Genomic DNA, 18,451 nt, shown 5'->3' with positions numbered 1-18,451 from the left:
TATACATATGTAGTAATTTTTCATGTGTAAGCTTCCCCCCTCCCCCCGATCTTGTGCTCCAGAATGGCATGGGAAGAGCATTCAACTGTAGTATTTATGGTCTGGATGCAAACCCTCATAGGACAGAGATTTCCCATGCTTGATTTGTTGTTTCTCAACCTCTGACTATTTAGTGATAATTGTTTGTTTATTGTGTGCTTCTCTAGAGATGACGCCCTCTGTGATATATCAGTGTACTTTGCTATGTACATCATTGAAGTGTATTTAATTGCTTTCCAGGCTCCAGATTGTTCGAGATAATGGGGATGTTTGCTAATTAGACATTGCCATTGTGTTTATTAATCTTACATATGAAAAATATCATACTGGAAATCTTTATTGTGTAGATTTTCTTGGATAAAGATGGTTTGGTCAAAGATATGGAGAGCAGTTATAGTTCAACAACCAATAAGAAATTACTGAACTTGATGTTAATAATATCAAATCTGAATCTTAATTAGTACCTAGGAAAGAGTCTTCAAATGTTAGCCGTGAGGCTTCCTTTAAATAATTTTGATACTGTAGGAATTTTCTCCTCAAGATAAGTACAGGTAGTCGTCTACTTATAACAACAGTTGGGACCAGAATTTCTGTTGCTAAGCAAGGCGGTTATTAAGTGACTCAAACCTAATGTAATGATATTTTTTGCCATGGTTAAGAGAATCACTGCATTGATACCAGTTTTCCCAAACTGTATAATATTCTGAGTTGCAATGGATAAATAATAGGAACATGAAATGTACAGCTTAGAAACATAGATGTATAAATATAGGAATAATTAGCAATGTATAAAAATGTATTTGAATAACAAATGGTTATGTTAGTACTGTCAAAAAGGATTGTAACTTATAGAAAAATATTTTTAAAGGTATTTGTATTTTAATGTTTTAAATTTTCAATAAAGGTTTTTTTCTCTCTCTAAAAAAAGAGAATCATTGCGGTTGTTAAGTGAATCAGGCAGTCATTAAGTGACTTCAGCTTCTCCCATTGACTTTGCTTGTTGAAAGCCAGCTGGGAAGATTGCAATGGCAAATTACACAACCCTGGACACAACAGCAGAAATACATTCCAGTTGCCAAACACTCGTGATCAAGGGGATGCTGTCAGTAGTTGGATTCAATTTTTTTTACTACTGGTTCTATGGGTGTGGCTTGGTGGGCATGGCAGGGGAAGGATACTGTAAAATCTCCATTCCTTCCCCACTCCAGGGGAAGATTATGGCAAAATCCCCATTTCCTCCTCGGGTGGCAGAGAATAGATGGGGCGGGACTAGTCAGAGGTGGTATTAACCGGTTCTCTGAACTACTCAAAATTTCCACGACCGGTTCTCCAGAACTGGTCAGAACCTGCTGAATCCCACCTCTGGATGCTGTGTAAGTTGTAAATATAAGGACCAGTTGTAAATCACTTTTTTGAGTGCCATTGTAACTTCAAATGGTCACTAAATAAATGATTGTGAGTTGAGGACTACATGTGTAAAGAAAAGGGATCACTAAGGAAATGGTGCAATTTTGCTACTGTAGTAATATTAATAAGCAGACTTGTCCAATTGAATATCCTCCAGAAATGTTACAATAACAATTTCAGGAGTGGGAGTTCTCAAGTCTCCAGATGTAGGAAGATTGGCCTACATGCCAACAAAAAGTGTGGTCTGTGCTTGTGTTATATTACATTCTAAGTATCTTGCTATGGGGATATATTTAGCTTTGCATGTTCCAGAACTGGGAAAATCAAGAGGCATTTTTCATTGCTTCTTTTCTATGAATTTTTATATTTAGATCTTGACTTTGTGATGTTCTGGGAAAGGGGTAAACATTAGAGAAAAAGTAAGCAATGACCACACAGAAAGCAAAGTCTTTCTCTGTTTCTGAAGTGTAAGTGTAAAGAGTTTTTTCCATGATATGTAAACATTTGTTTCTATTCGTTATGTTCCAACGTTCTATTCTATGTTTGAGGGAAATATCCTTATTTACCCTTCAGCCCTCACAAGTCACTGTGATGTTTCTGACAAATTTGTATTCTTCTTGGCTTTTCACATTATTTCTTCCCATCCTTTTCTGGTTCTGTTTTCAGAATCCCAAAGAGCATATGGCTGTTGACACAGGCATGGGGATTTGAGTAATTGAGCCTACACTATTGGTGAATTGTGTGCTTGGGAACCCCTTTGTATTAAAGTGTTGGAAGGATGTTTTTTTATTTTCAATATACATGCATTTTAATTATTTTTTGCCATCTGGAATCACATTGATAATATAAGTTGATATATGCAAAAAGAAATACAACTGCTATGGGGATGAAAATGATACTGGCATTGTCATTTGTTTTCAGTGTTCACAAAGCAATTAGTTTCGCTGCATTCACACCCTGAACACAGAGCTAACAAATATGATTTTTGTTCATTTCTCATTTCCTTTATTATATGATATTCCCCCTCCTGTTTTCAAGGAAGAATTGTGCAGCTAAATTCATTCTGTGAGGTATTTGTATCCACATCATATAATAAGAGTAAGCTCACATACAGTTAATGTACAAGGTTAAGGAGCTCTTGGCCTAAGTCAAGTAGCCTAATAATCTAGGATGTACTAAAGATTAGTTTTATTGTGATTTGAAATCTCATGAATACTGATTGGAACTTCCCTAGAGAAAAGAGAGTGTTACAACAATGTCAATCAAGGAGTTGAAGGAAAATAAATACATCTTATTTATGCAAGAATATATCTTCTTTTAATGTAATAATTTTTTTTAGATGAAGTCATCATTGCCCATAAATATTCACAGATGGATTTCATATTTCTTTGGAAATTCTTTTGATAGTTTCTTAATGCTGACATTTTCATAAACAGCTTGCATGCTTCAAAATTGTAAAAGGTTGCACATTAATTGCATTTAGAGCTTTAACTTGGGCAAGATAATGGACTGAACCAAGGCAAAAGAATAAGGCTCTCTTAAAGAAATATAGGGATTGTGCTTGATTATCTGTTTGGAAAAATGATTTTATTCTGTTCTAGATAGCACTGAAATCCCTCTAAAGATTTAGTTTACAAACTCATTTAATGATTGAAAAGGTATTTTAGATCCATTGTTATCATTAGAGCAAAGTAGTTCATCTCGGCTATCTCTTCAGTTTCTTAATTCTCAAGTCCAGAAATCTATGTAATCTTGCCAGAAATTATCCACAAGTATGACCAATGCTGTTTCTGTTCCATAACTGAGCTAAAACCTGACTGGAAGGGGGCCTACATAATATGTTTAATCCAGGACCCTCTGAAGCTGCCAAGCAACCACTTACTCTATTCTCATACTTACAATAGAATGGAATGGAATGGAATAGAATTCTTTATTGGCCAAATGTGATTGGACACACAAGGAATTTGTCTTTGGTGCATATGCTCTCAGTGTACCTAAAAAGACAAGATGCATTCGTCAAGAATCATAAGGTACAACACTTAATGATAGTCATAGGGTACAATTAAGCAATCAGATCATACTAGGAAATAATCGATATAAATCGTAAGGATACAAGCAACAAAGTTACAGTCATACAGGGAAGGGAAGTCAAAGGGAATGTAGGAGACTGGATGGAGATTCTCCTGACAGGTGGGATCAAGAGATAGTTATTTTAAGGAGGGGGCAAACAAGGGCCTTCTAAAGGGTCCCTGCAGTGAGGTATTATTTACCACTGTCAAACCCACCTGGCTATCACCATCCTTTTATCAATAGCTTTTATCAACCAGGAGGGGCAGGGATCTAATTGACAGGTGGTTGCACTGACAGCATTGAAGACCCTGTCCATTTCATCAACTCTAACAGGATCGAACTGTTCCCAGATAACCAGTTAAGACCTTTCCCCCAACATCTCACATGTCCTGCACTCTGTGTGGACTCCAATTGAGAATGAATCTGTGCAACTTTGTTAGGTGTATAGAAAGCACTGCTTTTTGGTACTTGATCTCCTAGAATGGCCTCCCAAAAGTCAGACTCACATATTCTTTAATTGCATTGTAGAAAGTAGTGAAAACAGAAGTCTTCCATAAGGTTATTAGTAGTTAATTTGTTTGACATACTTTCATTATTTGTTACTGTTGTTTATTATTACTTTGGTTGAATGATAATTCTGTTCAGCTCTGTGGAATCATTTATTATGTTTTGGTATTATAGCATAATTTATTATCATGGATGTGGATGTTCTCCTGTGCACCACTTGAAGAGTCCAAGCAGTGGGTTATTTGAGTCTGCTTGCCCTGGACTGAGAAGTCTTTTCCCTGGCCACGCCTCCTTGCATGTCTACGTTCTCCAGAAAAAATTCTCAGTCCAGCCCGATCAGATTGAAATCTGTGAGCTCCAGCTGTTTGTTTTTTTTCCCTTTGGCTTGGACTCTCCAATCTGTTCTTTTCCCTACTTAAACTGTTTTCCCTTTCTTTCTCTTTCCTTCTTTGTGTTTTGGCAGCCTGGATTGCTGCGTTTGAGCCCCTCGAAGGCTGGGAAGCAGACAATTAATGGGGGAAGGCTTTCCAGGGCCATGTCTCCTCAGCCGGCTTCGGAGGCCTGCCGCTTGCCTTTAAAGGTGCAGTGATCGGCAGCAAGGGTCCCAGGACACGCAGCAAAGCTGCGTTTGCCATTATTTATTGTTTTTCTCGTAGTTTTTCGCTCTTCTGGCCCTAGTAATGCGCTGGCCTTCCGCGGAGGCATGCAAGGCCGACAGTTCAGCTGCATTCGCACCACGCTCGTCCTCCTTTTCCTCCTCGCTGTTGCGGCAGCCATTTTGGACAGGGGCCTTTCGTGCCCTTTTTATGTCCAGGCCTACCGCTTCAGCGCCATCTCTTCGGGAGCCGCTGGGTGCACAGGGGGTGCAGCGGGGGCCCCTCAACTGCCCCTCTGCCATCCTCAACTATCTCCATGCAGTGCTAGTGCCAGTGCCGACCACGGCCTGCGCTCTGGCACAGGGAAGCACGCGGGGCCTGCAAATTGGTCACTTTAAATTCCCCCTTTTTCTCGCAGGCGCCTGGGCATTCTCTGGTTTCCCGATGGGTATTGCAGTTTGCATTTCAGACCCTTTGGCTTCCATTCCCTCTGCTCTTTCTGGCTCTGGCTGTCTGTATCCATATATATTGTATATTTGCTTATGTCATTTGTGTTCACAACTTACACTCTCCTTTTGTTCCTTTGTTCCAGAGTAGCCAGTCAGAACATCCAGTTCCCTTGCCTGCCTCCCTGCACTTGTCTGATCTGTCTGTGTGATCATTCAACATGGAACCCTCTACATCAGGTTCTTTCGCTGGTAGACAGGGTCCTCCGCAGGTTCCAAGTGAGGTTTCTCCCCCCACTAAGGATAGTGGCTCTGGCAGGGTTAGGGTGGTCAGCCAGGGTAAACACCCCAAGATCCCCTCTGTAGCTGAGGCTAGAGATGCTGAGAGGTGCCAGAGAGCCCTTGACAAGCAATTTGAGAGGGTGAAGCGCCTGGTGGAGAAGGATCTCCCCCCTTCTTCTACTTCTGGAGGATCCTCAGCCCTGCTCCCTGCCAGGGAGGACCCCGCGGCCTTGTTAGCCGAGGAGGTTGAGTCGCAGGACTTGTCTCCTAACAGATCCTTAGCACCATCTTCTCCAGCTCCTTCCTGGTCTTATGACCAGGAGCCTGTTCCTGTGGAACCTCCCAGGCCCACTCCTCCTGAAGGGCTTTTCCCCCTTCAAGGGGAGCCTGATAATCAGGAGCTTGATTCGGATTCCGACTCCGAGTTGTCCCCTCACATGCAGGAGGTGGTGACCCGGGCTATTGTAAAGGGCATTGAGGCTGCCATGCGGAAGCGCGAACTTCCATCCTCAGGTACTTCTCAGCCCGCTCAGGCTGGCCCTCCTCCACCAAAGCGGGTGCGCCATCCTTCTCTTGAGTCTTCCGTGGTCAGTGAGGCCTCTGCACTTGAGGACCCTGACCAGGAGCTCCATCAGATGTCGGATGATGAGGACCTTCCTCCCGACGCCCCGGCCTTTTCGGGTTTGTTTAAGCCCAGCCTATTCAAGTCAATCCTGCACAAGGTGAAGGCGGCTACCGGAGAGGGGGTTAAACCCAAGCCAGCCCAAGCCCCATTAGAGGCTGCTCCGGTGAACCCCAATGCAGCCATGTTTAAGATACCACCCTCCCATCAGGAATTAGTGCCAGTCCCCGAACTTTTTCTTGACGTTATACAACATCAATGGAACCAGCCAGCCACTTCATCCTCTCCCAGTGGGGTAGACAAAAAGTTATATACAATGGAGCCCGCCCGGAGGATCTCCTGGTCCTACCAGAGGTGGATCCACCTATCACGGCCCTCACTTCTAACATGCCCCTCCCCGTGGACCTCTTAGAAGGGCTCAAAGTGGAGGACAAAAAGGCGGAGAAAGCCTGCCACAAGACTCATCTTGTAGCGGCTTGGGCCATTAGGGCGTCTTTCTCCACCTCATTTTTTAATAGGGCTGTTGTGAACTCCCGGCAGCTGATGCTCGCCTTCACCAGGACATGGCTATGATGGTTGTGGCGGCCCAGTATGCCGCGGATGCTTCCTTCAATGCCACCAAATTCGCGTCCAGGGCTCTGGCGTCGAACGTTACCTCCTGATGCCTCATTTGGCTCCACCACTGGCAAGCGGACCAAAAACACAAATGGAAGCTGGCAGCGGCTCCTTTCAAAGGAGCCAAGCTGTTTGGCGAGGTATTGGATCCCTTCCTCATAGAGTCAAAGGACAAGAGGAAGGTCTTGCCCTCTACTTCCAAGAAGCAAGACCGCAAATACACCCCTTACCATAGGAGGCAGTCCTTTCGTGCCTCTGAGCTCTCCACATCATTCTCCTTTAATCCGCCCAACAGACCCTCAGGCCAGTTGGGGGATAGACACAGGAGAGGTCTTCCTTTCAGGACAGGGGGAGGCAGCAATATGGGTTCCATAAGTTCAACCACAGTGGGGCCTCCAATAGGCCTTTCTGCAAGTCCAAGTGACTCCCCGATGTCGTCTCCCATACGGGGTCGACTCCAGTTGTTCGCCTCTCGTTGGGCCCAGACGGCGGAGGGCACCTGGGTTGTTCAGACCATCAGGGAGAGGCTCTCTCTGGAGTTCCTGTCGCTTCCTCCCAGGAACTTTATCAGGTGCCCCACTCCCTCCTGCCCCGTGAAGAGGGAACGGATGAACCAGGAGGTCCTTCACCTCCTGGAGATAAACACAATAGAGCAGGTGCGGGGGGCAGGAGGGGAGGGGCTATTATTCCTAGTGCCCAAGAACTCGGGTGTGTGTGTGTGTGGAGGGCCATCTTGGACCTCAAGAACCTCAACCGACACATTGCCTACTGGAGATTCAAGATGCAGTCCATCCTGGCGGGGATTCGGCAGGGAGACCTCCTGACTTCTATCAATTTAAAGGAGGCATATCTCCATATTCCCATCCACCCTCAGCACAGGAGGTTCCTGCACTTCTTCTATGCGGGCCGACATTTTCAATACAGAGCCCTTCCATTCGGCCTGTCGTCGGCTCCCAGGACCTTCACGAAGGTCCTGGCGGTGGTGGCTGCCCACCTCAGGTGCAGGCCCATACGGTTCCAATGCTATTTGGAGGACACCATTCAGTCGTCGTCCAGTCTGCAGGCCGTGCGGGATCTCCGAGTCACCACCAAATCACCATGAGGACCCTCAGGAACCACGGTTTTTCTCTCAATTTGGAAAAGAGCCATCTTACACCTTCTACCAGAATCAATCACCTGGTGGCGGTGATAGATACCATTTCATGCAGGGTATTCCTATCCCAAGACAGGGTAGAGACTCTGAGGTCCATCACACACAAGGTGATCCCTGCGAGGCAGGTCCAGGTGGTTCACCGGTTGGAGTTGCTGGGAAAAATGATTTCGTGCCTGTCAATTGTTCCCTGGGCCCATCTACACTCAAGGGCACTTCAGTGGCTGCTCCTGCCCCATCAGAGAGCCAACAGGAACAACTCGACCATGCTGATTCCCGTGCCTCCCGCTGTGAGAAGGTCCCTCCTATGGTGGATGTCGCCTGCAATCCTCAAGGGGCACTTCTTCAAGGAGCCCGAAAGGGTGGTTGTCACCACAGACGCCAGTCTCTCCGGCTGGGGAGCGCATCTGGGCCATCTTGTGGTTCAGGGCAAATGGTCCGCGTCGGAGTCTCGCTGCAGCATCAACCTTCTAGAACTGAGAGCAGCGAGGTTGGCCCTTCGTCATTTCCATCTGTTGGTTCACCATCGCCACATCCTCCTGATGACGGACAATGTGGCCACGAAGGCCCACATCAACCGCAGGGGCGGCACCAGATCCAAACAGCTGATGGCGGAGGCGGAGACTTTGGGACACTGGGTGGAGTGCCATCTGGAGTCCATTCGCTCCGACCACATCTCGGGCGTGGACAACACCCACGCGGTCTGGCTCAGCAGGACCACCATAGACCCTGCCAAGTGGCAACTAGATCCGGCCCTCTTCCATCGCCTGACCAGCAGGTTCGATCTCCCGCTACTCGACCTCTTTGCCACCAGGGAGAGCGCCCAATTGGAGAGGTTCTTCTCCCGATTCCCAACCCCAGGGGCGGAAGGAATGGACGCTTTGCGGTGCCGTTGGCCTCGGGGTCTGCTCTACGCTTTCCTGCCTCTTCCTCTCTTGCCACAAGTCCTATCCAAGATCATTGCGGAGGACGCGGAAGTGATTCTCGTGGCCCCACACTGGCCCCGGAGATCGTGGTTCGCCAACCTGGTCAACCTGTCGGTGTCTCTTCCGTGGTGGATCCCTACGAGTCAGGTCTCTCTCCGCCAGGGGGTCGTTGTTCATCTAGAACCCCAGTGGCTCCAGTTGGCCGTCTGGCACTTGAGGGGGACCTGTTGAGGAATGAGGGGTTATCCGAGGAGGTGGTACGCACCATCCAGACTGCTCGGCGACCCTTCACGACGAGAATCTACGATGCCACTTGGGCATCCTTCGCCAGATGGTGTGAGGACCTTCTCAATGATCCGGTTACTGTGCCTGTATGCCGCGTATTAGACTTCTTACAAGGAGGTCTTGAGAAAGGTCTGTCTCCAAATACGCTGCAGCGCCAGGTGGCGGCCTTGTCCACTGTCTGGTCCAGAGATCCCTCTTTGCCTCTCAGCAAGATTCTCAGGGTACACTGCTTCCTGAAGGGCGCCTCTAACTTTCATCCTCCCACCGTCCATCAATATCCTACCTGGCAGCTATCCGTGGTGCTTCAAGCTGTCACTTCTCCACCTTTTGAGCCATTGCGTTCCGTCTCACTATGACACCTCACACTAAAGATGGCCTTCCTGATAGCCATCACTTCTGCCCTCCGTATCTCCGAGCTGGCAACCTTGTCAGTTCGCCAGGACTTATGTATTGTACATCCCGACAGGGTATTGTTACGGCTTGACCCTTCCTTCATCCCGAAGATCAACACCCGATTTCACAGAGCACAAAAGGTCATCTTGCCTAGTTTTTGCCCGCGTCCTTCTCACGCATGAGAACACTCTTGGCACACACTGCACGTGTGGAGGTCCCTAAAGGTCTATCTTCACCGGACCTCGGACTTCCGTCAATTTGAGGTCTTGTTTGTGTCAATGCAGCCCGGTTCCTTGGGCAAGAAGGTCACCTCTGCCACCGTGGGCATATGGTTGAGGGCATGCATCGCCTCTGCCTACGAAAGTCAATCTCGAGTGGTCCCGCATAACATCACTGCCCATTCTACGAGGAGCGCAGCCACCTCGGCGGCCTGGACCAATCAGGCCTCAATCGAAGAGATCTGTAGGGCGGCCACGTGGTCTTCGCCTTCTCCATTTGTCAGACATTACAAACTGGACGTGTTTGCCTCAGCTGAGGCGGCTTTCGGCAGGAGGGTGCTCCAAGCGGTTGTTCCTACAGCCGACTCCCGGGACATTATTTCTGCCCGCCCAGATGGACAGTAACTTGGGTATGTCCCACTGCTTGGATTCTCCAAGCAGTGCACAGGAGAAAGACCATTGGCTTACCTGAAGGGTCCTTCTCTGTGCACCGTGGGAGAGTCCAACCCACCTAGTTTTTGTCCCGGGATACGTGTGGACATCATCTCCTGAATTGGAATTGGACTCTTTTTGTTCCATCCTCACGGTCTAGACTATTCTATTTTTTCTGGAGAACGTAGCCATGCAAGGAGGCGTGGCCAGGGAAAAGACTTCTCAGTCCGGGGCAAGCAGACTTGAATAACCCACTGCTTGGACTCTCCCGCGGTGCACAGAGAAGGACCCTTCAGGTAAGCCAATGGTCTTTTTATTGTTTGTTGTGGTCTTGTAAATTAATGGGAAAGATACATCAGTATATAAATGTAATAAATAAGCATTTCAAATCTGGTAGAAGCACATAAAATTCTAAAAAATAATATTGTGGTGATGTCTAGGACGAATAGTTTTCCTTGATTTTTCCTGCTCCAAATGTGATTAATTTTCCTACCATCTCATAAGGCTTATTCCTGAAGCCCTCCACGTAAGGAATATATTTGCTCTCTTTGAATCAATTCATAGCAGATGTTTATTTACCATACTAAGTTAAGCTAATTCTTCAAATGGAGCCTATTGGATGTTACAAGGCTGAAATTTGCTATTTTTATTGTATATTTTTGTAGAATGTTTTATATAAAAGACACTCTCTGTAAACTTAAGGGCAGCTGACTCATTCTGCTTGCAGACCAGGCTTGGAACATCATATTGTTGATCCCTAGAAGTGAGAGCTGAATCATTAAGCCTAGTAGGTGTTTATCCAATCTTCATACAAAAGCAGAGCAACAGCATTATATTACAGAAAGTAAATTGGGTCTCTGAAAGAATCTTTATACTGTCTCAGGAATGATTGGCTTAAATTACTGCAGCAAGATGATCAAACAGCTTTACCAGGATCTTCCTAGTGTCTGTAGCTTCATATGCTTCAGAATTTCATATGGGTCTTTATAGGTTGAAGGCTGAACTAAGATCCCATGAGTTATCATTCATCACATACTTAGGAATGATTCAAACCAAATAGCATCTGTGTGAGTTGGGTCATCTGAGACATAAATATGCTCCATTATTGTCTTTGCATTATTTACTTACTTCCTGAATACCACTGTGAGTATTCTTAAATATACCACAACTATTTATAACATTTTTGTTGCCAAGATGTCCCCATCAACCCTAATTCATACATTATAAAAGCTGGAGTTACTAAATTTGATAAAGTTTGAGTAGATGATATAGCTATTGAAAATCTGGGTCACAAATTAGGAGCAATGTTTATAATGATGACAATTTGCTTTGAGAGAATCATTTGGGATGCGAGGATTGGATATATTTGTCATCATTGTTAAAGTGAAGCAAAACTAAATATGGAGAAGAGTAGAACTTGTACTTGTTTCTTGTCTTTTCTCTGTTTCTCTTTTTTTCCTTGACTGTCTGTTTCACACATATGCACACATTTGCACATACAGTAGCTAGGTCCCATTGTATTTGTATAGAGCTTTCTAAATATATTCCTACTCTTGAATTTTTGAAGCTTTAGCATTTAAGAGAAAATGATATTTCCCTTTACCTATCATCCTCCTGCTAGGCAATTACTTAGAAAAAACAGTGCATTCTTTTACTTGCTAAGAAACTTGATGCCTTCAATTTTGTTCCTTAATTACAGCTATTAATAAGTGAAAATGAGCATGGTATTTGTAATGAGAGCAAAGGAAGTAAGTATGAATATTTACCTACAAAATGTGCTTTTGATTTATAATAGACCAGCAATAATTCCCTAGTCTCAGACATAGGTACTTTTCAAGCTCTGGTTCTTAAGGGCCTAAGGATTGAGACATTAGACATACAAAATATGTTCTTTGCAAATGAGCATCATGCACAACCTCATGTAGGCATTTAAATATGTCTCTATTCTTGAATTTTACATTGAATTATTCAATATGCCTCTACAGTAAATACTAAATATTTAAGATGATATTGTATGAACAATGAGTCTAACTTACTGTTGTAGACCATGTTCTCCAAATATGACATTAAAATATTATTCTGTTAAGGAGACTTAATTTTATATTGAAAATATTTTGAGACATAAAATAAAAAATAATATCACAAGAAGTTAATATATTATTGTTCTTAACTGAACTGGCTTTACCACTGAATTTGGGTTAAAAAAGGAAGAATTTCTTGCTACTCAATGTGTTATTTCTGTATTTTTTACTGACAAGATAGAGGGGGAATATTTGTGGTAATTTCTGCTCAGATACTAGTAATAACCTGGTTTACCTTCTGTGTTGGTATTGTGATAGCATCTGCTCTTCCTTGTCATGCAGCTTGGATAGCTCATGCTTATCATTTATAGAGATGATATGGATTATCTAAAATTGTGTAGTTCTTTTAAAAACACTTTTTTTGAAAAAAGCTTTTGTCCAGAAATACCTGTGGTATCAACACATCTCCAGATATATTTTGTTGCTTGCTCTTTTGCTTGGTAGAGATAAGCCACACCAACACACTAGAGGTTAAATATACCTGTGGGATTAGTAGAAATGCATACTATGGTGACATTGAATATGGTGTGTTTGCAGTTTTTTTTTCTCTTATTATAATAATGGCTGCCCATGATTATAATCCAAATAATTTCATTTGTATTGCTCTCCTAGCTAAATAGACATGTAGATTAAATATCTCCTTTTGTATTGTGTTTCAGCTCTCAGTACACAGAGAAGTATAGTTTATTATTCAATTAATTCCAGCCGGTGCATGTCTCAGAAAAAATGTGAAGTAACACTTCACAAAATAGAGGTAGTTACAAGAGTTTGTTTAGTGACCATGTAAAGTTACAACAACACTGGAAAAAGTGACATGATCATTTTCCACACTTACAACCATAGTAGCATCCCCATGGTCATGTGATCAAAATTCGGATGCTTGGCAATTGGCTCATTTTATGACAGTTGCAGGGTCCTGGGGTCATTTGATCACCTTTTGTTTCCTTCTAACAAGCAAAGTCAGTAGGGCATCCAAATTCAGTTAACAACTATATTACTAATTTAACAATTATAGTGCTTCATTTAACAACTGTAGCAAGAAAAGTCTTGAATTAGGGCGAACCTCATTTAACAAATGACTCATTTAGCAACAGAAATTTTGGGCTCAATTGTAGTTGTACATTGAGGACTACCTGTATTTTATATTGGCTGTTCCCGTTCTGATTTCTTGTTGATGGGTTATAAATTAAACCTAAGGTGCAGACTTATTCAACGTTCACTTTGATCTTAAAGTTTTTGTCCACCCCACTTATGAATTTTGCAAAATCCTTGAAATAGGTTCATTTTAAAGCATTCTTTGTTTTTCTACAGATAATCTAATCAAAGCTATCTTGTCAGTAACGAAGAATTACCACATTACTCCAACTCTTGACAGGTGAGTAGATTTGCTAGTTCTGGCCTGTGAGATATACAGTATTTGTTGATTCTGAATTAATGATTAAGGAAGAGTTCCTATTACAGCTCTTGGTTTTGATAAAATAGATATTTTTCTACAGCTGATGTAAGGCCTTTGGGAATTACATTGGGAGAATGTGCCCAGAGAAACTGTCTAGGGAATGGTCAAACAAGAGACAACATAGTCCACAGCTGGATAGTAGGTGGGCAAGAAGCTCAGAAGAGGCCCTTCATAATTTCTTGGGGTGTAAAGGAGATGGCATTGCACTTTCAGAATTACCTGGTTTTTTAAATGTTGCCTTACAATAAAGTAAAATTAACTGTTCTGGATGGATTTCCTGATTGGTTTACCTACTATGGCTGACAGCTTTAAAGTTTGTTTTTTCTAATGGGAATTCAATCTGCTTGATTGCATTCCTTTCAAAATAGAATATAATAGAATTCTTCATTGGCCAAGTGTGATTGGACACATAAGGAATTTGTCTTTGGTGCATTTGTTCTCAGTGTACATAAAATAAAAGATACATTCGTCACAAACCATAAGGTACAACACTTAATAATAGTCATAGGGTACAAATGAGCAATCAAATCATACTAGGAAACAATCAATATAAATCATAACGATACAAGCAACAAAGTTACAGTCATAAGTGGGAGGAGATGTGTGGTAGAAACAATGAGAAAATTAATAAAAGCCTATGTTCTTTAAAGCACTTTCTTTCAATGTATTCTTTTAAATATATTAACTTGCCACAATTCCCCAACTATGAATTTGTAATATTTTACAATATTTTATTTGATAGAAAGTTTATCCCGTTCTCATTAACCAAACCTCTAACAAACTAACAATCTGGTTTTTATAATTTGTGGATCTCAACAAGGGCTAATTATTGGATTTCTTACTACAGACCCCTAGGGCTGAGTGGGTGATATGTATTTAGATTATGTGCATTACATATTTTTCCGAATGCTATATGCCCAGATTTTTTTGCAGCCTTCAGTTACATTGGGATCTCAACTCCATTATAGTCCTGCTGTTAGATGTTATGGAAGTTACAATGTGATACATCTGACAAGTTGAAGAATGCTGTTTTATATTTAATATCAAACATGTTGCAATATCATTGTTGTAATAAGTCCTACTTCCATATGGTTAAACAGAACACTACCTTCTAATGTTCTCTGAAATTAACAAGTTTTTACACTTTTCTGTATTTTCCATTAATCATTGCTCTGTCAGATTTTCCCTTCTTCATCAGATGTTCCTCATTTTCTAAAGCAAAAGTCCATGACTTATCTTGCATTACAAAAGACACTGAAAAATCAACATTCTGATTTGTGAAAAAATGTGAACAATCCACTGCATAACAAAACACTGGGATTAATTTACTGCAGCTGGGGCATATTTGCAATGAGATTGAGAGAGAAAGGAATAGAAGAGATTCAGGAAGTGTGTATACAGGTGAGAAATGAAGTTTGTACTAATAGCAATAAGTGACTTATCAACAACGATAGTGAAATTTATGAAACTAGCTTTCTCACAAGCTCAATAAACAATCATTTTATTGATTGGACAAAACCCCTTCCCCGATTCTTTGGATATGCTAAATCCCATCACCACTTAGTGATGGGATTTAGGTTATTTCACACATGCAAAACAAATCTGATTCACATCTAATAGATATATGAATATTCTTCCCATGAATTCATTACATTGAGAGGGTATAGGACAGGAATTGGCAATATTCTCTTGGTTAGGATCAGAGGCCATGCCATCTTTGCCATTTCCTCTTCCTTCTCCGCTTCACAATTCACTCTCACTGGTACCAGGTAGAGGAGCTGTGGCTCCATCTGAACTAAGGGTGACTAGTGAAATCATCACCAAAATGACTTCATACCCAAGGAGGTGGAGAGTGCTCACGTGAGCAACTGAACAGGTAGTTGCTCTCTCCTCCTCCTTCATGGTTCATATTTTTTATTGGGATTGTGTGTTGGATAACTTTGAGTAATGGGTCACATTCAGCCCATGGACTGTAGGTTGCTAAGCCCTGTTCTATGGTCAGATAATTTTAGTGAAATGCTGTTTTCAACTTTTTCCAGTTATGGGATTGAAGTAAAGCCACTTTCTCATCCTAAAATTGACCAAAATGTTTGACTGAGAATAGGGATGACATAAATCATATCAAGGGGCTAGGAGACTAGAAACAGATTGTGCCCTCATGGTCACACACTGCCTTTCTCTCTGTTGTATTCAAGAAATCTATTAATGTGGTGCTTTTCAGAAGAGGGTTCCATTTCAATAAAAGAGAGGGTAGTTATGGTTTTTTTAAAGCTGATTTTAATTCTATGACTTATTATTTTCATGAGTTTAAGTTGGCTAGGATCATTCATGAGGCAGCATACACTTAAATAAATTAATGATGTAATCAATAAAAAGAAATTACAATACATATTGAGATTTAGTAAAGTACAAGAGGAAAATCCAGGCACTATGTTAGTTGTTCCCAAATATTTCTAATGGTTTTATGTAACTATATCTTGATAACTGGCAGTCTACTTTTATTTTGTACTTTTTGCTTTATGGTCATGCTCTTTTAAGGCTAATTACAAAGTTTTTCCACACATCTTTGTATTTATGGCAGGTACAGTCAATATTTGAGAGATCAGGGACTGCAATCCAGCCATCTGATCTTCAGTAAAGTTACAGAAGGCAAGTTATTTTGTAGGCAGAGTAGCAGATTTTAAGAATGAGAACGGGAGTAGAAGATCTTCAAGAAAGAAAGCCACTTAATTTCCAGCTCTTTTCAAACCCAAGAAACAGTCTGCAATCTCAATTTTGGGAAATGTACGACCTTTTGTCAGGGATTGTGACAGAATTGGCATTACAGAACAAAAAATCATCACTATATTTCAAACATTTTGCTGCCAAATTTTGATGTGGAATAATCTTCTTGTGCTAAAGCAGTGGTGGGTTGCAGACGGTACACCCTGGTACGGGCGTACTGGAGCCTGCCCGGAGCACCGGGTACCATTCCGGTACGGTGCTCCAGAAGGCCCACCCACCCGCACTCCTTACCTGTCCTTTAAAGCCTTCGGCACTTCCACACATGTGCATGGTGCATACAGCACCTGCACGATGCTCCGCCAAGCAGCTGGAGCATCGCTGGAAGGCAAGACACATGCACGCACTGCCCGTGTGTGTGCATACACTGCACGTGTTCATGTGGAGGATGCCAGGCCTCGTTGCAACCCGTATGGTTGCAATGGGATCCGGAACCCACCACTGTGCTAAAAATATATATATGGTATATGAACTGTCTAATTTAGATCCTCCTACAGTATTTCAGTTCCTCCTTTCTTACTTTATTTATGTTTTGATAAAATAGGTGTCTCTGTGTTGAGAGAGTCTATTATTGATATACAAATTGAGGGAGGGGAAATCAGAACATTTGTCCAAACCTGTAAAAAAAGAAAAATTCAAATGTACAGCAATCCATTGCTAAAAATCAAATGTAGATTATTATTTACAGTGATTTACAGCATCTTTTACATTTGATCTTTGATATATGTATCTTTGAAATGAGGGATCCTTGGTGCTCACTGGAGACGTTTCATTATCCAAACTACTGTAGGTAATATAATCATTAGCACTGATGGTGTTCCCTTCCGGTAATTTGAGTGATAAAATGTCCATAAGAAATCAATCAAGCTCAGAAAACACTAAGGACTCCTCATTTCAACCCTGACCTACAAATATTCTCCTTTATTGGTATCCTTGACAAGCTACAATCATTTGAAAGTAACTTCGACAGTCCTGTAAATTTTGCAAAATGTTGCAAAAAGACATCCATGGAGTACACAGAAACCAAACTGATCCTATTACAGGTAGTCCTCAATTTACAGTCACAATTGAGCCCAAAATTTATGTTGCTAAGAGAGACATTTGTTAAGTGGGTTTGCCCCATTTTACGATCCTGCTTGCCAGAGTTGTTAAGTGAATCACTGCAGTTGTTAAGTTAGTAACACGGTTGTTAAGCAAATCTGGCTTCCTTATTGACTTTGCTTGCCACCAAGGTCGCAAAAGGTAATCATTTGACCCTGGGATACTGCAACTGTCATAAATACAAATCAGTTTCCAAGTGTCCGAAGTTTGATCATTTTTTCAGCCCCATTGTAACATTGAACGGTCACTAAATGAACAGTTGTAAGTCAAGGACTACTTGTATTGCCACAAGGAGATGGAAAGGCTCAGTTATAAATCAAGACCTGGCCATTGGCCAAGGGCTAATTGTGGAAAAAGTCATAAACTGTTCATCTGCAAGTTCTGAGTTACACTAAAACAGAAAAATAGGGCCAACCAATTTCTACATGATAGGCATAACCTTATGCCTAACATCTTCCAATACTAGTTCCTTCATTGTATTACTATCAAAGGTCATTCTCTTAATTGTGAATTAACTACTTTCTGATTCTTTTAGACTGGCTCAGATCTGGACCAGAAATATATCTGTTCCTATACATTTTGATGTTTAACCAGCTACTCTTTTGTTTCCTTTCCAGTCTTAGCTGCAGACGATGTATTATTGTGGGAAATGGTGGCATTCTAGCAAACAAATCTCTGGGCTTGAAAATTGATGACTATGACATTGTTATCAGGTGAGTTGTTTCAGCAGAAAGAAGAGAAAATATTATATGAGCCATTTTCAGATAGATAGATAGATAGATAGATAGATAGATAGATAGATAGATAGATAGATAGATAGATAGATAGATTTGAGTATTTATTAATACTTATAGGCCGCCCTTTTCCCTGAGGGGACTCAGGGCGGCTTACATAAAATGAGGGGAGGGGGTATACAAACAATAGACACACACAATACATAGAGTAAAATAATAAGCAACATTCATTCATCATTCGGGAGGGGGCAATTATCTTTGTCCCCAGGCCTGACGGGCTAGCCAGGTCTTGAGGGCTGTGCGGAAGGCC

The 18,451-nt window shown here is 42.1% G+C and overlaps 1 protein-coding gene across 3 annotated transcripts in view; it reads left to right on the top strand.

The window, feature by feature from the left end:
- Positions 1-18,451, top strand: part of ST3GAL3 (ST3 beta-galactoside alpha-2,3-sialyltransferase 3) — a 249,939-nt gene that overhangs the window by 153,237 nt on the left and 78,251 nt on the right. For all 3 annotated transcript variants that reach the window (XM_032218673.1, XM_032218672.1, XM_032218674.1), the window contains 2 exons: positions 13,381-13,444; positions 18,025-18,120. In XM_032218673.1, coding sequence (XP_032074564.1) covers positions 13,381-13,444; positions 18,025-18,120 — 160 coding nt within the window. The remainder of the gene's footprint in view (positions 1-13,380; positions 13,445-18,024; positions 18,121-18,451) is intronic.

The sequence above is a fragment of the Thamnophis elegans genome, chromosome 5 (assembly GCF_009769535.1).
Source record: "Thamnophis elegans isolate rThaEle1 chromosome 5, rThaEle1.pri, whole genome shotgun sequence".
In the NCBI taxonomy this organism is placed as follows: domain Eukaryota; kingdom Metazoa; phylum Chordata; class Lepidosauria; order Squamata; family Colubridae; genus Thamnophis; species Thamnophis elegans.
The sequence above is the reverse complement of the archived record's forward strand: the minus strand, read 5'-3'. Positions and strand labels throughout refer to the sequence as shown.